General features: G+C 35.2%; 1 protein-coding gene across 4 annotated transcripts in view; it reads right to left on the bottom strand.

The window, feature by feature from the left end:
- The window catches only part of abtb3b (ankyrin repeat and BTB domain containing 3b), a 149,095-nt gene extending 126,067 nt beyond the window's left edge, over positions 1 to 23,028 (bottom strand). For 3 of the 4 annotated variants that reach the window (XR_015514080.1, XR_015514081.1, XM_087291379.1), the window contains exon 1: positions 21,701 to 22,761. Coding sequence is in view for 2 of the 4 variants with exons in the window: in XM_087291379.1 (XP_087147505.1) it covers positions 21,701 to 22,565 (865 nt within the window). In the remaining 2 variants the exon portion in view is untranslated. 4 annotated transcript variants of the gene reach the window in all.
- Positions 23,029 to 24,538: the final 1,510 nt, after the last annotated feature.

The following is a 24,538-nucleotide window of genomic DNA, read 5'->3' on the forward strand; positions in this document are numbered from 1 at the left end:
TTATTGGTTTAAATTCAGCCCAAATACATTGTTTACAATTACTTAAAATAGTTTTTTTTTTTGTAAATCTAATGAATCATCTTTGAATTCTTTTTTCAGTGTGTGTTTAGATTGAAATGTTTAAATGTTTTAGTGCAAAGGTTGATTAAACCCAACTTTTTGTCTAATATGTGTGCAAACACAATAGTTTTTTATTTGATACTTTATTATAAATGATTTTTTTTACCAAGTGGATGTGTTAAATTTGACCTAAATTTGGGTTAAACCAAGCAAGCATGAACATCTGAATTTATTTAATCTGTTTTCCTTGCTGTAAAAACAGCAGTGCTGCAAAGTGTTTCAAAAAACTGTCAAACCTGTTTTAATTATAATATCTTTTAAAAAAAATGTCAGTGCTGTCAGTGGCATGTGAAACATTATGATATACTGATGTAGTGCTCAATATTTCTAATTATATCAACACTGAACATAGTTTACTATTTAGCTTAATATTTATCTTTTTTGGTTGTAGTTTTTGCATTATTTTAGATAAAAAAAATTACAAGAACATTATTTCTTTGAAATAGATATCAAGTAAATATTATAATACAAGTAAATATTATAAATGTCTAGTGTGTGTTTTTTTATTTTTTTATTTGTTTACTTTTTAAATTGCATATTGAGCCCTTGGTCACTGCTTCAACAACAATATTTGATGTCTAAAAAAGTTGAACAAAGTGGCTTTTTTACACATTAGTTTTATCTAGGATTATCATGTAAATGATCAAATGAGCTGACAAAACTATACAAATGCACATTTCTTTCTGTGTTATTTTACAGATTTATTTCTATATTTTTGGGCAACATTGGTAAGCACTGTCATCTCACAGCAAGAAGGTCTCTGGTTCGAGCCCCGGCTGGGTCAGTTGGCGTTTCTGTGTGGAGTTTGCATGTTCTTCCCGTGTTCGTGTGAGTTTCCTCCAGGTGCTCTGGTTTCCCTCCCAGTTCAAAGACATGCACTACAGGTGAATTGAATAGACTAAACTGGCCGTAGTGTATGTGAGTGAATAAGTGTGTATGGATCTTTCCCAGTATTGGGTTGCAGCTGGAAAGGCATCTTTTGTGTTAAACAAATGCTGTATTAGTTGGTGTTTTTTTCCGCTGTGGCAACCCCAGATAAATAAAAGGATAAGCCAAAGGAAAATGTATGAATTTCTATTTTTTTTTTTTACAACATATTACTGAAATGTCACCTCTATCACTCATCAGTTAATTGTGCAACACCAAAAGCAGTCAAAACAGAGATCAAGCTCTCAAAAAAACACCTTTGAATCATGCGTTACAACTGTTAATTAACTGTATTTTTTTACAGTGTATTGTCAATTTTAATCAATTAAATGCATTACTGAAGAATAAAAGACAAATATATATAAACATTTTACTGACTGCATAACGTTTGAACAGTAGCACCCAGATGGATTTTTACATTAGACAAAAATCGACCAGCTGTGTCGGCTGTCATTTTGGAAAGGTCACAAAAAGTCCTTCCCATCAGTCATGTTCAAACATCTCACAATAAAATGATACTGTGATCCAGATGTGTTTGGAATCTCAGTGCTGTGCTGCAGTATTTTAGTCATAATTTAATTCTTTGTTTGCATAAATCTCACCCTCTGTCATCCATCATCTTCGTCACAGACATCAGGCCAGACAGGATTTCACGACTGGGGCATAAAATATGAATATTCTAATGACTCAGTTACAAAGCTTTCCCCATGGCTAAGATTCACGCACACAAATAAAAGCAAAGTGTCAGAATAGTAGAACCAATGTCTACAAATATACCCACTGCTCAAGCAACCCTGACCTCAATATAGTATTGGAAAGATGCAGCAATACAGCTAAACTGCCAATTCTGAAAACTGAGTGCTAAAATTGAAACTCAAATCTAATAAATGTGTAGTAGGATTACCTGAAAAGCTAAGAAATTATTTTTAGCAGCACTTCATTTTCATGGTGCAGTTTAGACATTCTGTTGACTAAGTGCATTGAAAAAATATTAATTGCATTTACTACATTTTTTAAAGATTACGGTTTGCAAACACAGGCTGAATTTTAAAAAACAAACTAAATTTAGAAATGTTTAACCTAATTTGTTTGTTCAAATTCAGTCCATATAAATTGTTTGCAACCAGTTACCTTAAAAATGTAAAATCCAATTCATATTTTTTTTTCAGTGAAGCCTAAATCTAAAGCCTCCTTTTAATTGCACATGACAAACAACAATTGACAGACCAGAAGTCATTCATTTCCAGTGGAGAGTAGTCCGGGAGCTACATGGAATTCCTATCATCTTTGTATGCGGAAAAATCGTATACAAATTAATCTGCGGATCCGTTGAAATATTTGAACTCCTGCAAAAAAAGATCGAATGCGACCGGCCGACCGGATGTGATGTATTTCAGTGTTATCCAAGCAAGTCTGTGTGCGATAGATGAGAAATAGGAGTTGTTTCATTATTTTTTGAATCAGAAAAAAAGTCTATATATATATATATATATATAAAAAAAAAAAACATTTCTATTCATAAATGAGTAATACAAATATGATATGTTAATGTTGTCTCCACATTCCCTCTAAAATTTTTTTTTTTTTTGCAGTTACTCTTGACCTTACTCATTTACTTTCATGCATAAGGAAACAGTGTTGTACGCACTCTGTTGAAGACATCCATTAGCCTACATATTTAATTTAGTTTGTTAAGCGCTAGTTTGTAGACCGGAACACCCATAAGCCTACAAAGTTGTGCAAATGAATTTACTTTTTAAACAACGTGGCACAAAACATGAAAATTAGGGTTGTGTTGGTAAAAAAATATAGGTAAAAATAGCAACAAATCGCACAAAACATATATTGCGCCTTATTGCACTTACTGTATGACAAGGCCCAAAGCTGAGTAATCAATAACAATTGACACTTTTTAACTTAACATCTGTGTTGTAGGAGAAATATTAATGAAAAACAAAATTAAGTTCAACACAGACTAACTTCAATAACTGAAACCTAAATGAAGCACATCTGTGTCCATCATTATTCAGCAACTGACCAATGATGATACATAAAACCCCTTATCATGTTAGGCCTCTCTTTTTACATGAAATAAGTCTTATTCTAAAAGGAGCATGTGTTTGTAATAAAAATGTCATGAAAAAGAAAAAAAGCACATGCATGCACACACACCTTGGAATAATATAAACCATATGCCAACTGCACAAGACGAAGCTGTAGCAATTGCTCACACAGAATGACAGATTTTTGCTTTTCCAAGTCTGAAGCAAAAGAACCTTGTTCATCTTAATATGAACTATGGCTTCTGTTGTTTTGATCCAGCATGCACCTTTATAAACACGGTAGACATTTTCCCATGCACAAATCTTTTACGAACACTCTAGTCTGTCATGAAAAGATGTTTTTTTTTATAACCACTTCAACTGACTTTCTCTCCAGAATCCCTTCATCTGAGCACCACTACATTCACTGTTTGTGCCTTTGTTTTTTTCTCAGTCTTGTTCATTCGGTGCCTTTCTCTTTTACAGGATCACCAATCTACAGTATTCGCGCACAGCACCTCTTCATCTATATGCAGAGAGTGCTATTGTGAAAATAAATGCAGTGACTTTTAACGCTATTGAGAAAATAATAGCTCTATTACATAATATAAATAGTTGAAGTCAGAATTATTAGCCCCAGTTTGATTTTTTCTTTTCTTTAAATATTTCCCAAATGATGTTTTATAGAGCAAGGAAATTTTCCCAGTATGTCTGATAATATTTTTTTCTTCTGGAGAAAGTCTTATTTGTTGTATTTCGGCTAGAATAAAAAGCAGTTTTTAAATTTTAAAAAACCCATTTAAAAGGACAAAATTATTAGCCCATTTAAGCAAAATTGTTTTTGATAGCCTACAGAACAAACCCTCCTTATACAATAACTTGCCTAATTACCCTAACCTGCCTAATTAACATAATTAACCTAGTTAAGCCTTTAAAATGTCACTTTAAGCTGTGTAGAAGTGTCTTGAAAAATATCAAGTCAAATATTATGTATTGTCATCATGGCAAAAATAAAATAAACCAGTTATTAGAGATGAGTTATTAAAACTTATGTTTAGAAATGTGTCATAGACATCTCTCCGTTAAACAAATAGGGGGAAAAAAATAATCAAGGGAGCTAATAATTCTTAAACTTAAACTGTATATATATTGATTAATTAATAATATTTCCATATACACATATACATGTATACATAGATATAGTCTATAGATACAGATTTATAAATAAATGAATGAATTTAATAATTAATAATAATAATAATAATAACACAACATATAATCTTTTCAGCATTGCATTACATTTTTATTCTAAAAATACACAACTTCAATTTATCAACATGATAATCTGAGTCAAGTTTTTTTTTTATAATAAAGGATTTATAATAGATCTACTTGTAATGGATCAGAGAGAAGGCAAGGGCAGATTAACAGAAAAAATGGATATTTATTGCTACTTAAAACAAACAATGTAAAGAAGGGTTATTCAGAACAGAAATATCACCAATACCAACATAATAAAAGAAAACAAATCAAACAGAACTTAACTTCAGGAGGTAATTAAAACAAGATGATTCCAGTGGAGGTAAACAGTACAGGATTCACAGGACAGGATAACAAACGGGATGAAAGAAAAACTGATGAACAGGCAGGCAAAATAAAATGACTGGTTATTGCTATTAAGCTGAAGAGAAAAAGAGTCTAGGTAGGCAGGTACTAACAAGTAGATCAGACAGTGAATGTTCCAGGCTTAAGCTGCGGTCACACTTGACTTTTCTCCCCATAGACTTCCATTCATATGCACACAAATGCGTCAGACCGGAAACGCAGGGTCATGCATCAAGTTTCGCAGGTTGCTTTGGTGCAAAGTTCAAGCTTGGTGAACTCTGACCTATCGCATCACTTGACTCTGTGAGACCAATCAAAGGATCAAAACATGACCTCTCTGAACAGAAATTTAAAACAAGGAGCAATTGCTCGCTTTTTTTAATGTCTAATAATCTTGTTTATTCCCGCCCCTTTTCGCAGCACCGTACGACAGAATTTCGCACACACAAACTCTAGTGTGACCGCAGCTTTATATAGTGTGAGCGGGTGATGAGCAACAGGTGAAAATAATTAGTATTCTGGTGATTGAGGCTGTGCAGGTGCAGTAAATGAATCTGACGGTCCAGAAGGATTCCTGACAATACTGATGCTGTGGATTTTCTGCTCCAGGATAGAATAACACATATCCATTCTTATGTCTTTATGATAATAATAAGTTGAATATTTAAGAGCCTAGATTATACGATAACCTTAGTGTCATCCCACTTCAGAGTAAAACTGTTTGTGATTGCTTTTCTGGGCGTCATGGTGGCGCAGTGGGTAGCACGATCGACTCACAGCAAGAAGGTCGCTGGTTCAAGCCTCAGCTGGGCCAGTTAGCATTTCTGTGTGGAGTTTATATGTTTTCACCGTGTTTGCGTGGGTTTCCTCTGGGTGCTCCGATTTCCCCCACAAGTCCAAAGACATGCGGTACAGGTGAATTGGGTAAGCTAAATTGTCCTTAGTGTATGTGTGTGAATGAGTGTGTATGGGTGCTTCCCAGTGATGGGTTGCAGCTGGAAGAACATGTAAAACATGTGCTGGATAAGTTGGTGGTTTATTCTGCTGTGGCAACCCCAGATTAATAAAAGGACTCAGCCGAAAAGAAAATAAATGATTGCATGATAACATTTTTGTATGCCAAATGATTAATTTCCTCAGGATCTACCCAGCTAGGTCAGAGGTTATGGAGACCCTCTTGAGTGGACCTGGACTTTTGAAAAATTGGAAACAACTGTTTCCTGAGTTATTTGGCATTTTATGTGTTAAACCTTTTAAAGTTTGTATGTAAGCTGCCAGCTTGGATGTACATTGTAGCGGTGCAGATTGTACCGGTTTTTAAGCAGTTTTGATCAGATTGCTGAGAATACACTCAGCCTTGGGTAAGAAACAGATTGTACTTTGTGTGTGTGTGTGTGTTTGTGTTCTATTCGTTTTTGGATCATTTCACAGGTCTGGAGTCAGTTCTGACGTTTGTATGCTTGAGATTATGAGATATTGTACACACGCAATTAAAACACCTATGACAGTTATTGACATTATGTAAGAGCATAATTGTTGATGTTTTGAGGCCTACAAACTCATTTGCGAGTGTTGACACTGACTTCTGCTGATGAAACTGCAAACTATCTTCAGTAAACTTTCTTATTAAAAAGAATCTCTGAATAGAATAGAATAGAATAAAATGGAATGGAATAGAATGGAATGGAATAGAATAGAATAGAATAGAATAGAATAGAATAGAATAGAATAGAATAGAATAGAATAGAATAGAATAGAATAGAATAGAATAGAATAGAACATCTTCATCTGACAGACTGGTCATTTTTGGGTTAAGTATCCGTTCAGTTCAAAAATACAAAATATTAACATTACATAATATATAAACATATTGAAGAATTTATTTACATATATTAATATTACACTATATGACCATTTAAGCATATTTTTATACATGTATTTCAGATACAAAACTTCAATCTACACCATAAGTGAATGATTATTTGAGTCATGTTTTAGTTTTTACCATAAATTATTTATAACTGATTTCCATAAATTATTGTCAATTAGTTCTCTGGTGTGTACTTCAAATTTTAACAACAAGCTAAAAACATAAATATTGACTACAAATCCAAAATGTCGGCACTATCCCATTATGCAAAATATAATACAAAATGACATGAGATGGTGTTTTTTATGAATCCTTCCACTGAATTTCATAAGCATTTGATCTGAGCGCCACTACATTCACTGTTTGTATCTTTTTTTCACTCTGTCTTTTGTTCATTCTGTGTGTCTTTCTCTTTTTATTGAATCATCAATCTATCCAGTGACAGAAGAGAGATCTCAGAGTGAGCAGCAATTCTTCACCTTGTGGATAGTCTGAGAACAGCACACACAAGTGTGAGCAGGTAGATGTGTATCAATGTGGGTGTTGAATTGGATGTCACTGAGGGTATTCAAGATTCAGCTTTCAGTTTGGTGAGGAGCTCTTGATTAAAAACCGAGAGCACTTTTGGGTCACATTAACAAATACAAAGAGTATCGCTTCCAGTGATTATGGTAGATTACTTACAACGTTGTTCGTTACTGGTTGCACATGTTATACAATTGTAGTCGGTAATGTAATCTAGATTACTTTTGAATTACTTTATTTTCAAATTCAAGAGAATAGATCAGAAATGATTTTGCGAGCTGAACTGTGCCTACAAATTGTATAATGTTCTACTCAATGTGTTTTTAAAGGGTTAGTTCACCTAAAAATGAAAATCCATTTTACTATGAGCATTATGACATATTGATGTGTTTAAATCAGCAGCACAACATGCAAGCATCCTTTGGCCAAATAAAGGCACATCCTTTCCTTACGTGGAAGACAAAGATATATATATTTTTTTTTATTTGGTGCACAGACGTGTTTTTAGAGCTGCATGTGATTTACAGTTGAACCACTGAAGTCAATCGCAATGTATTTGGTTCCTTTTCTGGACTTTTAACATCTATTTCCATCTATTAAGGATGAGAGAGATCTCGGATTTCCTATAAAATATCTTCAATTTTGTTTTGAAGATGGTGAGGGGATTGAAACGACATGAATGTGAATAATTAATATCTTTAATATTTAAACTTGCATGAAACCAATATATCAATATACATAACTATTGATTTCATTTTCACTTTTAATTTTTAAGATACATGTATCTAAAAATTTTTTTTCACTTGACACTAGAGTTAATATAGTTAGTGGAAACTATTGTGCTTTTATTTAATATACATAAACACAATACCGGTCAAACGTTTGGGGTTGGTAGAATTTTTAAATGTTTTAAAATAAGCTTATCCTGCTCACCAAGGCAGTAAAATACAGAACAAATTGTAAAATTGTGAAATGTTATTGCACTGTAAAATAACTGTTCAAAGGTAGTTTATCATTTGATTTAAAAAAAAATTTTTCCAGTGATTTTAAAGATGAATTTTCATTTTCAATTACTCCAGTCACATGGTCCTTCAGAAATCACTCCAATATTAATTAATATCATTAATAATTAATTATTATTATTATTATTATTATTAATGGAAATAGTAATAAAAGCAATAATGGCTGGAGTAATAATTTCATTTGAAAATACAAACAATAAGTAATAAATAGATAAATATTTAATAAATAAGTATTTAATAATTGAACTTTTATTTACATTTAATAAATGCCACCTTGATGAACAGAATAATTTTATTTCAATTATTAAAATTTTATTTTATTAAAAAATTGACCCCAATCTTTTGACCTGTAGTGTATCCATAACAAACTTTAACTTCTATTTCAGCTAGCTGACTAAAATGTATTTATATAAAATACATCCAAAAAATCTACAGCATAACTTAAATGCAAAATAAAACTATCAAAAAAATGTAAATAAATAAATGCAAAGAAATACCAAAAAAAAAAAACAAAAAAAAACACCAAATTGCTAAAACTTTATTTACTTTTAAAATGCAACTCACAAAAAACTGCTTAGTGCTTAGTATTTTACAGGACAATTGCGTTAGATTCTAATTATGTGATGTTAAATGTTTATCAACACTCTCACTTTTCTCACAATTTGGACAATTTATTTTTTCTTAGAAATGCAAGATTACAGTTTTTACAATTTTTGCATAATTGTAAGTTTATTTTAAGTTAGAAATGTCAGAAATGAGTTGCAAAGGCAAAAACTTTTAGAAAAAAAAGCTTATTTTCAGTGGAGAAAAGTTTGTCTACTGAAACCTTTTTTCCTGAGCCAAGAGTGTTTTTTCAGTTGTTAATGAAATATTTAAAAAATTACTTTTGCTGTTTAATAATAAGTTAATATTTATGTCAATCTACTTATTTAAAATGAGCTGAAACAAAAAAAATGTAAAGTTTTTTTTGGGGCGGGACAACTAAATAGTTTTATGTTCAGTCCACTTAAATTGGTAAAAACTAATAAGTTAACTTAATTCCTTCATGTTGTCTCATTGCACCGAAACCAGCATTTTTCAAGTAAAGTTTTTAAAACGGCAGCAGCATAGCATGGCACAGAGCATTAGCTTTTTATGATGATTATTTTTGCATTTTTTTTGCGATAGGACAGTAGTTATAGACAATAAGCGAAAAAAAAATAGATTGCAAAACTCATTCATTCATTCATTTTCCTTCAGCTTAGTCTCTATTTTAGAGGTCGCCACATAAACTGCCAACTAGCACATGTTTAACACAGTGGACGCCCTTCCAGCTGCAACCCAGTACTGGGAAACATGCATACAATATATGCAATATACTCATTCACGCACACACTCATACACACTCAATTTAGTTCATCCAATTCATTTATAGCGCATGTCTTTGGGTTGTGGGGGAAACAGGAACACCCTGGAGGAAACCCACACGAACATGGGAAAAACATGCAAACTCCACACAGAAATGACAACTGGCCAGGACTCGAACCAGCGACCTTCCTGCTGTGAGGCGACAGTGTTAACCACTGAGCCACCATGCCGCCCATTTAGCTAAACTGTTGTAAACAATTTATATGGGCTGAATTTAAACAAATAAATTCAGTTTAGTAATGTTCAACTTTATTTGTTTGTTTTAATTCAGCCCAAATAAATTAAGTAAAACCAATGAATATTTTTTTTTCCAAGGTACATGGGAATACATGTCGAAATATCATTCAAAATATATTCTCTTATGTTCATCAAGGAAAACACACACACACACACACACACACACACACACACACACACACACACACACACACAAAAGTATAGAACAACAAGAGAAAAAGCCCAAATTGTTCTTATTGTGAGGACTGTGCCTTTAACATTATCCCGTTTAACAATAAATAAAGCATATTTTTGTTCTTTCAACCCTTCTATCTTTTCTCCACAGCCAGCCATTGTGTTGTAAATGAACTGCAAACAAAGTTAGTGTGTTTACCCCGGCAGAAAGACGAGTCAATGATCTGTCCGTGATAATCGACAACATGACACAGACGCACTCAATAGAGCTCAACTCCGAAGCACTCCAAACCTTCCCTCAATACATAACAGGAATTACACCATAGCGATATACTCTTATTAGAATTATATTGAACACAGAGAGGAAGCGGTCATCTGAAACCCTCCGCAGTATAGATTACTACTGGAGAAGGAGTCTGTCTGACCTCTGTCTGACCTTGAGCTTGAGGAAATGTGTTCATTTGTTTTGCGGCGCACACTGATCTTTGTCATTACTCTCTACTGCATCTTTTGTGTGTTTTTCTCTTGAAATGGAGAACTGTGAACTGTAGTCTGAGCATTAGAATGATAAAGATTGGGTATTTTTTTCTTTGTTTAGAGTGATTCAGTGCTATGAGAACTGCTTGTAGTCTTTGGGGAAATATTGAAGAGACTTTTGTGAAATATGGCTATAGATATTTCAGTACATTGCATTACCTGTGAAATATAACGCACAATTTAAAGAGGTTATTTTTATTGTGGGTAATGTGATGCAACTTGTACAATGTAATTAATGGCAAAAACATATGCACACATTTGGATTTGCATTTCAATTTAATTTACAGTAGGCCTGATGTTTATAATGCTATTTATAGAGTCACTGTCATTACGTGTTACATATGTTTTTCTTTAGTTTTTCTGTTCAGAGTACAGTTAAATTTATAGTTAGTTGAAAGTTGTGAGGAACTGAAATTGATGTTTGTACAGGTTTCATTTTATTTAGGGATTTGCAATTTTGAAACAATTTAGAAACAATTTTGAAACAGTGTGACTTTTAGTCTTGTGCTTATTCTGGATTAGTTTTCCAGAAATGATGGGTATGTAATTTAATATTTATTATTATAAGAGACATTCTGTCAATTAACTTTTATTCCTTTTTTGGTTTTCTTCACACATGAACATAAAATAGGTCCTTAAAAGTTAGTAACTCCACAATTGGCGTAGTGGTTGATGCGTCGACACATGCACTTTGGTGCTCACGACCCCAATTTGATTCCCGCCTTGGTTCTATGGCGATCCTTCCCATTTCTCTGCTCCCCAGACTTTCAATACTCTCTACAGTCCCGTCCATTAAAAGTAAAAACCGCAAAAAAATAATTACAAAAAAAAAACACTGAAGATGTTTTTGAGTTATTTGATGTGCAAAAAATAAATATATTTTTTTACACTTTAAAAAAATCATGTGTATATAAATAATTTTAATAATAAACAATTAATAAATAAATCATAATTAATTATATTATATAAACATAATATATACAACTTATAATAATAAACAACACATAATAATTCCATTATTATTATTATTGTTGTTAAAGAATTTTGAACTTCTTTTTTTATTTAATATAATACTCTAATAATTAAAAGACAATGGCACAAATACTAAAAGTGTCACAATCCTCCAAATCCTCGATTCGATTACATTTTCGATTATGGATAATTAATTAATTAATTAATGACCAATTAATTATTTGTAGCCTACCGTTTAAACTACCTGACCTGGATGGTCTTTGTTTTACCCATAAACAAATCATACAGTAAATGAATAAAGGCAAGATACACACATAATTACCACCTGTCAATCATTTTTTCTGCGGGACTCGTGAATAGGCAGTGATCTGTGTCGTTATAATGGCGTCGGTAAAAAAGACGCACAACCAACAGGAACCAGCCAACAGTATCTGAGGTGTTCGCTAAAATGACTAAGTACAAGTGAGTGAATAATTGAAGCAGTCCTCTGACTGCCTGGACCTGCTGTCTCGAGCGCATGGCTGTGTATGCGTCTGTGTCTGTGTGGTCACGTGATTGGCATTTTCCGCGAGCGGATTTGCAACGGGCGCGGGCGGAGGATCGCGATGCCGGTGTTGTCTATCGGATGAACCGTACGTAATACGTAAACAGCAAAGCTTGCAAAACTGTGTTTTTTTTTTGTCGACAACACGAAATCCAAAATGCTTACACACCGGCGACTTCATTGAAAGAGGAGAGGGTTTCTGTCGACGGGTCTCCTGCTTCTGCAGTTTAACAAGCACTTCAACAAGCCGTTTTTTTTCCCGCTTGGCAAGCCAAGCTGACGTGACATGGGGGCGTGGCAGCATCGACGATTCTATTTTTTGATTCGATAATCGAAATTGAGCATAAATTTCGATCGATTTCGATTTACCCCTAACAAATACATAAAGAAATAATGTTAAAAAATAACAAATAATTAATTAATTACTTAATTAAATAATTAATAAATAAGTAACTAAATAATACACTGCATATTTTTATATTTCTTGAAAACATCTTATTCATAAATAAATATTATTTCAATCATGTATGTGATCATGTCATTGGTCCATGAACATTTACTGCTTGTTATCAAACTATTTCATAACTGTAACAAGAGGCAATTCAACAGTTGTCATAACAATATTTATCAATATGTGTACCTTTCTCCGAAGCTATTGAAAATAAAAATGTAAAACAGGAGATAAGTTAGGACCATTGTTATTGTTTATATCCCTCAAACTAGTCTATAACAACTTTTTTTAAACTAATTTTTTTAATAATTAATTGCTTATTTAAATAAACAGCATCAATATGCATGCCATCATTAACCCGTAAACACGTTCAACCAGTGTATGTGTGTGAAAGAAAGTGGGTGCCCTCGCTCCTGCCATGCATCCATATGCATGCGTGTGTGTTTATTTGCGAGAGCTGGAGAGCGTGTGTGTGTGCATATGTGTGTGGGTGAATAGGCACACACTCGAGCTGCAGTGAGAAACACAGTGTGTAATGCTCAGCTCATTATGTTTCATAGTTCAGTAAATTGTGATGAATAGAGGAGTGTTTCCCTCTCTCAGGACCTGCCACATCGGCTGTGCTGCTGAGAGCCATCTGTGCCATCGGGCACAAGCACATCACATGCCCACAGGAGACCAGCGTCTGCACTTCTACAGCTCTACTGTAGCTACTGTCTTTAACATACGCTGGCAGGAGACAACAAGTGCCAGTGAACGAGCCATGGAACTGAAGATTATGTAAAACAACATCATTTCAAGCTGTTACTTTATTGTCATTATTATTATCATTAGAATAATACTGTAAGGCTGTACTGATTGTGTATAATATTTCATTTTATAAAACAAACTTATAGTGGTGACATTATCTTTACCTTCAAAAATCTTTAAAACATTTAGGTAATTATTGTTAGTAGTAGTAGTAGTAGTAGTAATAATAATAATAATAATAATAATAATAATCTATTATTATTGTTGTTGTTATTATTATTATTATTATTATTACTGTTTTTGTTGTTTTTATTATCATTATTAAAATAATATTTCATGTTTTCTCTACCATTTGCTACAATTGTAATCATTATATTATTTTTATTATACTTTTTTCTGCTTTTATTATTTAAATCATATTGTTTCATTTTGTATAATTTCATCATCATCATCTCTGTCATAATAAAAATAAACATTATTATTATTAGTACAACTAATGTTAACAAACCTTTTAAAACTTATTAAAAACCTTTTCAAAGTAAATTTTACAAAACAAATTCCTCATCGGCATACTTGCTTTTTTAATAACTACTTTTAATATTAAATTTATGATTTAATAACACTTTATTCTTCACCAAATTAGTTAGTAATTATTATATTATTTGTCTTCACTATTCATTTGGAATATTAAATCCTTTAAAACTTTATCATTTTGTAGTTATATTGTCTATAGTAAATTATATACAAATACATTTAGGATTTGTTTATTTATTTTTATTATTTTATTATATAGTTGTTGTTTGCATTACTATTTTAAATAATACATTTTTAAATCCCTAAATTGTTATGTTTTGCTAAAGACATATACTCGTAATGTAGTAACTATTGTCCATATAATGCACACAGTTAATAAATTGTTTTATTAATATTTATTTTCTATAACTACAATGATCATATATAACTCTAATGTAGTAACTCTATCTATCTATCTATCTGTCTGTCTGTCTGTCTGTCTGTCTGTCTGTCCGTCCGTCCGTCCGTCCGTCCGTCCGTCCGTCCGTCCGTCCGTCCATCCATCCATCCATCCATCCATCCATCCATCTATCTATCTATCTATCTATCTATCTATCTATCTATCTATCTTATAGATATAACTATTCCATATATAATTATTCGGGCATGTTTAACACAGCATATGCCCTTTCAGCTAAAATCTAGTACTGGAAAACACCCATACACTCTCGCATTTACACACACACTCATACACTATGGCCAATTCAGTTCATTCAATTCACTTACACCGCATGTCTTTAGACTGTGTGGCAAACCGCAATACCCAGAGGAAACCAACAAGAACACAGGGAGAACATGCAAACTCCACATAGAAATGCCAACTGACCCAGCCAGGACTCAAACCAGTGATCTTCTTCAGTTGGTGCTACCAACTGAGCCACCGTGTATATATACAAATACATTATAAATGACATCAAACATAAAATAATTCCCCCACAAAATTCCAATATAAAAGTCATACACTTTTACTATGAAATTAAATGAGTCACTCGGCGTCATACCACCCAACCCTATATACATGCATTGCATTGAGCAAAACCGGAATGTACAGATGATGACATTAAACTTCCCCTCACTGTATATTAAACTGTTCCTTATAGACTCATTATAAGCAGATGTCAGTATATTGCTACTTTTGTTTTATTTTATCTGTATTGTTTTTCCTACTGAATTCCTACACAGCTAAATGCAAATCTTATAAAGATGCTATCATCAACTTCTTCGGCAAAGTCTGTGGGCAGAGACTGTGACGGCCAAGTGTCTTCAGAAGAACCAGGAAAAACTGAACACAGCAATGCCTGCATTCTTCTTAGACAGAAGCTCATTCGTCTAAGAGATCGATCTGAAGCCAAAGCTTCAATGGTTATCAAGAGCAATCAACTGAACTGAGTAATTTAGATCAACTGACTGATTGCTTAAAGATCTCTGACTCCAGTTGAGTTGCTTTGGGATTCCAGATAGATAAAAACAGACAAGGATTTAAAGTATTTTAAAAATTTGTGGAATTTTTAGATTTAAACTAGTTAAGCCTTGGTCACTCTTAAACTACATAATGCAGGGTTTTAGGATTCACACTGATCAGAAAGATGCAATACAACCTATATAAATACTCACATAACTCCTATATACATAGTAATGGTCACACTTCAACATAAGGTTTTATTAGTTAATGGTAGTAATCTATTTACTTATTTACTTTATTAATTACAGCTCAACGTTAACTAACACATAATTAAAATCCTAATTTGTGCATGTTAACATTAGTTAATGCACTAAAAGATGTACAAATACTGTGATAAATGTGTTGTTCATTATTTATCCATGTTATTAACTAACATTAACTAATGGAACCCTATTGTGCCACCACATTTAAGTTCCACCATATAAATACACATATGACTTTTCTTGTTAAAAAAACAAATTCAAATTCAAAATACATATATACTTCAATCATTAAAGGTTTGAAATATTTTGGGAGAAAACTAACCTACATTACGTCTACAGAGTCTATAATGGCAACTCTTTCTACACATTTAAATAGGCTACATAATAAAAAACAATGATATGAAAAATAAAGAAGTACAAACATAGGACCAATAACATTAAGTTTGTATATTTAATAGCTGGAAACCAATATGTAAGATTATTATTTCTTATCAAGCCAATAACTACATAATTAAAACTAAGCATTTATAAGCCAATTCTGATAGAGTCACCGATTATTGTACATCACCAAACATTCTCCTTATGAGATAATCATGTCTGATTTCATTTTAATCATATTTAACAACTGTGTCACCACCCGAAAAACCAACACAGAAAATAAATGAGCATCGCATAAGCTGTACATGTGCAATTACATGTTCAAATCATCTTTGAAACACATGTGAAAGAGAGATGAAATGTGGCTTTCAAACTCCTTTATGTTTAAATGACCACTTGGCCACTTGTTTTATGCATAAAATGGTTTCATGCGTGTTTCACTTTTCACTTGTTTCACATTAAAATGTTCCAAAGTTCATAGTTTTTACTGACAGTTGCAGGGGTAAAAAAGGTGCCACAAAATGCATTAAATCAATATATTAAATTGTTCTCTGATATCTACATAGTAGGTCTGTTGCTTAGGTAATCGCAATAAAAGTCTACAGAACTTGTTTTATTTGCTCATTTACAACTGTAGAATTTACCCTTATAAAAAGATTGGGTTTGACCTGCTTTGTAAGGGCTGTGAATATCATTGAGCTTTACTTTCAGCTCATGTATCTAAGTCTCATAAAGTATGATGAAGAAGTTTACGTTAGAAGTGAGTGAGCTATCTATCCATCTATCCATGAGTTAAGTGTTATGACCAGAATATAGGCTAAATTATCATTACACCTGACAAAAGAGGCAGAAAGAGTACATCCGGAAAGTAGCGCTATACTTTTTCCACATTTTTTATGTTACAGCCTTATTCCAAAATGGATTAAAATCATTTATTTCCTCAATTATACACACAATACCCTATAATGACAATGTGAAAAAAAGATTTTTTTTTTTATTGTTGAAAATTTATTTTAAAAAAATGTACATAAGTATTCACAGCCTTTGCCGTGAAGCTGTAAATTGAGATGTTGAGATGCAGCTTAATTGGAGTTAACCTGTGGTAAATTCAGTTGATTGGACATATTTTTTCACATTGTCATTATGGGGTATTGTGTGTAGAATTTTGAGGAAATAAATTAATTTAATTTATTTTGGAATAAAGCTGCAGTCAAACTAGAGTTTGTGTGGGCGAAATTCTGTCGTACGGTGCTGCGAAAACGGGGCTATATTAAACAAGATTATTAGACACTGAAAAAAGCGAGCGATTGCTCCATGTTTTAAATTTCTGTCCAGAGAGGTTTTTGATCATCGACTGGTCTCACGCAGTCAAGTGACACGATTTTGCAGGTCAGAGTTCATCAAGCTTGAACTTTGCACTGCAGCTAACTGTGAAACTTAATGCATGACCCTGCGTTTCCAATCTGATGCAATCGCGTACGTATGAATGGAAGTCTATGGGGAGAAAAGTCAAGTGTGACAGCAGCTTAAGGCTGTAGCATAAAAAAATTTGGAAAAATTGAAGCACTATGAATACTTTCCTAATGCACTGTATTTAGAGTTGTGTTTTGTGGGTTTATCATATCTGAAAAGACAAGGAGGAATTAAGGGCCTACTCACACTATGCCATCCGTACTGTGCCCAGGCCCGTTTCCCGGATCGTTTGAGAAGTGTGAGTGCGCTGAATCGGGCTCAAGCACGGTTCACTTGGCTGGCCCTGGCCCGGTTGAAAGAGGTGTGCCTAGCGCGGTTCACTTGGGCTTTGGCACGGTACGCTTATGTGTGAGTGCAAAACGCTCCAAAGCCCAAAACTGAAAGTGAGACGTGACTTTTAAGGGACTGTTTCATATGGATTTATTAATCATTCTCATTACTAACCGAGTGGAGGGCTCTCCCGAGGCAATCAGTTTGTCCGCCTAGCTCACAGCGTTGCGTCGGCGGAGCGGAGGCCCCGGAGGAGGAGGACGAGCCGGAGCGGGCCGCGGTGGACGACGACCGTGATCGAGTCCGGGGAACGGCGGGTTCCAGAAATCAGGTAAGACGAAAAACGGAATCCGGAAAATAAGGGCGAGAACGCGGCGGGCGTTTTTTTTTTTTTTTCGATTCGGCGGCTATACTCGCGAGACGCTCCCGAGAGGCGCCCGCCCGAGACGCAAAAAAGCGCGCACAGCGGCCTCTCGCGGATCCGCGAAAACAAAAAAACGCTCGAATACGTACCTCCCGGGACGTAAATCGTGGTCCAGCTACGTTTCCACAATGAGCCCGGGTTGACAAAAAACAATGGTGTGGGTGAGGACTCATTTCCAAGTACTAAACACTTATTTCGCAGCTATGTCTAGGTATACCCAGACATTCATTCTATGGCTATTAACAGTGCAAAAGCTCTGGTTTCAAAACACTAGGTACTAACACTACTTCTAAATTAAGTGTGAAGCGTTTCTTGACGCGAGTTTAAAAACAATGCTTAGAATGATGATTAGGATTAAACCCAATGTGATAAGCCCTTGAGACTTCACAGTTACCTCATCCTCCAACATGACCCTTAATTGTTCTAATGCCTCCAGCAAACGCGCCACTGAAGAAATCCCTGACACCCCGAGCTCCAGACAGAAAAGGGCCTGCTGTATACTGGGGCAGCCTGGTACAACTAGAGCTGTGTCATGCTTAGGCTCCTTAACACTGGCCTCCCTTAACACACACACAGACAAACACACACTAAAACTCCCCTCAGTGCCTGGCACAAGCACACAACAGACCTGGTAACTCACAACAGACCACCTCTGCAACTGAACCCACTGCCTCCACATCCACACTACAGCGGGCCAGGCTGGAGGACGCTTGCAGATTGCATTAGGAGACATGTTTAATGCAGTTATGCACATTCAAGCAAATGAAGAGGTTGTGTAACAGTTGCATGTCTAAAATTTACACTTACTCGACCTCTAATGCAATTTACAGCAGAAGTGTCTATGGTGCAATTAAAACAGCTCTCCAGAGAAGAACAAAAGGTGGGCTATTATCTGGCAACCCATCTCAAATCCACCCTTGAGGAAGAAATGTACCTCACTATGGAGGAGATGTAATCTTCTTGTAATTGGTTTGTTGAAACGCTCACCTCTTAATCTATGCAAAATGAGGCATTACGACAGAGGTGAGAGGGTTCGGTAATGGGATACTAAAGTCTGTCATTATACATAAACTAATCCTTCATTCCATCATTGTTCATTAATTTTCTTTTGGTTTAGTCCTTTTATTCATCAGGGGATGCCACAGCGGAATGAACAACCAACTTATCTAGCATATGTTTTACACAGCGAATGCTCTTCCAGCTGCAACCCCGTACTGGGAAACATACACTCACACACATACACTATGGCCAATTTAGTTTATTCAATTCACCTGTACTCCATGTCTTTGGACTGTGGGGGAAACCAGAGCACTTGGAGTAAACCCACGCGAACACTGGGAGAACTGACAAAGCCAACTCCACAAAGAAACAAACCCAGCCGGGACTCAAACCAGCGACCTTCTTGCTCCAGGGTTTATCACTTGGATTATGTCATCCTTCACATAAACCACAACCTGGAAGAATTCTAGATGACACATTCATAACTGCAATAACTGTACAAATGATACACTTAAAAAAAAAAACAAAATGACACTAAGAGCTAATTACCCATGGAAAATGCAGCTGAGCTTGATATTGGAAATGAACTGCTCCCTAACAGATCATTACGTTACACAGTACGCACACAACCAAACTATAAATACATCCACACACACATAAATCCAAGCACATCCCTGTTTTCAATAGGCATGGGCCGGTATAAGATTCTGATGGTATGATAACCTTTAAAAAAAATCACAGTTTCACGGTATTGTGATTACTGCTCTAAAGTATATTCTTTTTAAATATCAGAGTAAAAAACAATGTCTTTCCCATTTAAACACAATATATTTTACTTCAAGAAACATTTTAAGTATTTTGGAGCAGTAAACATGTCAGGCTAAGTAATTCAAATAAATCACTGACTGCTGTCTTTATTAGTTTCAAAAACAAAGGTTTCCTTACAATTTAAAACGGCATCTTTGAATATCTTTTCTGCTGGAGATGCAGTTATCCAAAAAAAACATAAATAAAAAATTTGTACACACCTTAAGCTGAGGTTTAGCAGAAAATTTAGCTGGTTTTAAAACCTAAACTTCTCCAAACCATGGTATACCCTGAAAACTTATGGTCCCATGCCTAGTTTGTAGTACATCTCTAAGCTTTTTTGGACCAAATATCATAATTACTAAATTTGCATACATTATTTAGCAATTAAGGTCCACATTCTGCCATCCGGAAGAAAGATTTAAGTACTATCTTGATGTTTATTAATGTAAATTTTTAACTCAGTCAACAAAAGAAAGCACATTCCTATCCTTTAATTTACAAGTCATCCAAAAAGAGGTTGTAGATTTAAGGTAATACGGTTATGATAAGTAATGTTTAGTTTCTTGCACAGACCAATCATTTTGTTCTATAATGGCCTATTTCCACTAAGTGGTAGTGGTAGTGGTACAGGTACGGTTCAGTGCACTTTTATGGCCATTTCCACTGTCAAAAGATACCTAAAAAAAACAACCGTACCATACCACTTTTTAGGGTACCCTTTCGAAAGGGTACCTAGCTCAACAAATGGGTACCAAAAGGCGAGCAAGATGCGCAGCTGAATGCTATTGGTTTACAGAGATAAATCACTAGCTTGTGGACAAGCAGGAGAAAAAAAACAAAGGAACCACCATTTTTAAAAACACAGCCGAGACATTACATGTAATAATTAGTACATATAATAACGAGCTATGATCAACCTGAGCTTAATCAAACCTTGTCATCATGATGAACCACCACAAAGCAGAAGAGCAGAACTACCCTGTGCCCTATAGATGTTTATAAGAATGTCTAAGCTAAGCTTTCTCAGAAGAAGCCCAACAAAACGGAGCAAATTATTGTTTCAACAACCTAAAACATGAACAAACTGCCATGTTTAATTATTATCGTCGCCTTTTGGACTATTATTGAACTCGGAATGATGGAATTACTTTTTAACAGAAGTCACATGTGCTGGTGAAGATTAAAGATACAGATGAGAAGTTATTGTGGGCTATATGTTGCCTGTTGTTTTTGAACCCAAATAAGGACTAAATGTATGCTGTGTGTAGTTTATCTGTAATTGGTAACATATCGAAGACTGTAATTACCAAGGTTTTTAATCTAAAAATCTGTTTTAATCCTCTACTGAAGAAAGTCAAAAAAGGCCCGACAGTGGTTAAATTAACAGCAGATTTTAATTTAAACCATCCTTTTCAGATAAAGCATGACCTAACAAATGTTTAATAATTCGCATGTAATTGTGTGCATAGTAGGCTATACTTGTCTTGCACTGACACTGGCATTTGACATGTCTAACCTGAGTGTTGGTCTAATTTGGTAATGGCAATCAGGTGACTGTTTTTTTGAGTATGTGATGCTAGCATAACCAGAATATAAAACCCAAATCAGATGAATAGTGTAAGCGCAGTCATTGAGGCTGTGTAATAATATAAACACAGATGATGTCAGTCTCTGGGCAATGTGCCTAAAAGTTAATGTCACTATATAAACAGCATGGCTAGTTACGATTTTTCCATCAGTTCGAGGACCACACTACCATAATCAAAATCTAAAGCGAAAGAGAAGCATACAAATATAAACAAGTGTTCCTCCCCCCACAATAATAATAATAATAATTATTATTATTATTATTATTATTATTATTATTATTATTTTAAATAATAATTATTTTAATAATCTGATCATTTTTTGATTACTGAACTTACCATTGGCATTTTTCCCACACGTGAGATGCTGATAGGGCAAAAGGAGGCCGTACAACTCTGAATCATTGCTCAGAGCCTGCTCAAAGGATTCCAGTGTAAATTTGGGGATCCCGTTATCCTTCTCCACCACCGAGCTATTCAACACCCGAGTGAAGACCTCGCGGAAGAGGCTCTCCATGCAGCCGGTCAGGTATATAGCCGCGTGCTCGTGGACGCGCACCGCGACCCTGCTGTCCACCATCCACCTGAAGAACTTCCCCACAGAGAAGACCAAGCCGCATCTCTCCGATTTCCCCCGGCTGAATTTATCCTCGGTGCTCATGTTGTACATGGACAGCGCGCTGAGTGAAGCGGCGATGCAGTTGACCGAGATGGTCCACGATAGAATCATCTTGATGGCACTTTGGACTTCGTATTTGGTGCATTTCCCGTAGCGCAAACTAAGTCGCTGCGCTTCCCGGGCGATCCGGACCAGCGCGCGGCACACGAGCGCGGAGAGACGCGCGAGCAGGTCCGCGGAAACGGTGCCGAACCGCAGCTCTTCCTCCTTGTTGAGCGCGTTCTCCACCTCCCCGAGGCTCCAGGGCACATCCTCAAGCTCGGGAAGTTTAGCACAGTGTCCGGAACACTCCAGGGTCTCGCCGTCTTCAGCCAGGACGGTGTTGACGGTGTCTAGGCTGTTGTGTCGACTGCGCATGGAGTCGGTCAGATTCCAGCAGTGCCCTCCATGCGCATAGGAGATGTGCGCCTCGGAGCAGCACAGAGACAAGCTGGATGACCTGAAGGAGTCCGCGGCTCCACCGTAACCCGAATCCAGCGTCAAATCCTCCAGGGTCCTCACCACGGATTTACCCCTTTTTGCCATAACTGCACTTCATATTGTCCACAAGGCTGAAAAGCGAGGGGAAACGTTCCTCTGCAAACAGGCACCACTACTCGAACGCTGTCTTCTGTCCACTCCACTGTGTTGTTGGAAAGGCGCAGGCGAGTTCTCAAATTGTTGCGTTCACTGTTGAAAATGCGCCCCCAACTTTGAAGGAGCAGCGCTGTTGTTATGACTCACACACGCACTAGTGTGTTTGAAGGCTGAGAGGCATCAGTTGGAGGAGGAGCCACGTACAGTACTGCATCCAGTACGCTGACGGGACTATTGCTGCCTACAGTTGCTTTTGAATTTGCACGGTCCTGCATGATGTTTCTGAGTTCATCTGGAGATCCCCTCTGAAAAGGTTACGGAAACAGTCAGTTGGACACCCACTCTAGCTATATAAAGTACATCTAAACAATATAGATAGATAGATAGATAGATAGATAGATAGATAGATAGATAGATAGATAGATAGATAGATAGATAGATAGATAGATAGATAGATAGATAGATAGATAGATAGATAGATCTTTTAGAATTTTACAAATTTGAGTGGATTAAACGTAAAACAATTAAGTTGTGCCAGAAAAGCAATAATTGTGTTGATTCTGCTCAATTTAAATAAGTGGTTTAAACAAGCAGCAAAAATAGTGACAATAGTATCAGTAGAAAAACTATGAGTGTGAATAGATAGATAGATAGATAGATAGATAGATAGATAGATAGATAGATAGATAGATAGATAGATAGATAGATAGATAGATAGATAGATAGATAGATAGATAGATAGATAGATAGATAGATAGATTGATTGATTGATTGATTGATCATCTCTCCAAATAACAATCGTTCATAACATTTTTGTCTCGATCAGAATTCCACCAGGATTTGAACTGTAATTGGTCTCGGGAGTGAAAACAGAGCTGTAGATCTAGTGGTCTTAAATGGCCAAAACAAATAGATAGACTTTTTACAACTAGTAGTCAGCATGCATGAAACTGCTCCGATCCAGTGGACCAAGCAGGGCTGCATGTTTGAGGACAAAAAGCAAGGGATCAAATGAACACCTGTCTTCTTCCCTTTTCTCCCTTTCAGATGGGGCTCAGTGTAACAAGATTCCCGCTCATTAATAATGAAGAGTATGCATAATATATCAGTCATCTTGAATGGACGGTTCTTGTGAACTTCACTCCCACAGTCTGTAAAGGTCATATGTTTTTCAGTGTGAGATTAAATGTAAAAGTGACGCATCAAGTGCCTCTTATTTTTCTAGTAGCTCTGTCTAACACAGTAGGTATTTGATATATAAAGTAAAAATGTGCACTAAAAGGCTAACTCAAATTTACATCATGACTTACAATAGAAAGCAAAACTGTTTATCCTTTTCCATCTGAAATATACCTAAGTGTTTATATGTTTCCAACTCAGTTTTAAAGTGATTTATTTATATATTTTCCGTCAGCTTAGAGCCTTTGTTCATCAAGGGTCGCAACAGGGGAATGAACTGCCAACTTATCCAGCATATATTATACACAGCGGATGCCCTTCCAGCTGCAACCCAATACTGGGAATTAATAGTTGTTGATAGTGATACTTAATCCAAAAAATAATATTATTCTCACTATTTACTGCACCTCAAATGGATTCAAACCTTTAAAAGTTTCTTTCATCAGCTAAACACAAAAGAAGATACTCTGAAGATAGTTGAAAACATTTAACCACTGACTTCCATCATAGGATTAACAAATACTATGCATGTTAATGGTTTCCAACATTTTTCAAAGTATCTTCTTTTGTATTTTACAGAAAAATATATACATAAAGGTTTGAAAGGATGACAAAGATCATTTATGACTGAACTATTCCTTCAACAAAGGTTGTATTCTACTCAACACTGACCTCTGTTGACAACATTGTTTAAAAACCCTTAGATTACGATTGATATATACTGTAGAATAAAAGTTGTTTTT

This window comes from Danio rerio, chromosome 18, assembly GCF_052040795.2.
Source record: "Danio rerio strain M-AB ecotype USA chromosome 18, GRCz13ab, whole genome shotgun sequence".
NCBI lineage: Eukaryota > Metazoa > Chordata > Actinopteri > Cypriniformes > Danionidae > Danio > Danio rerio.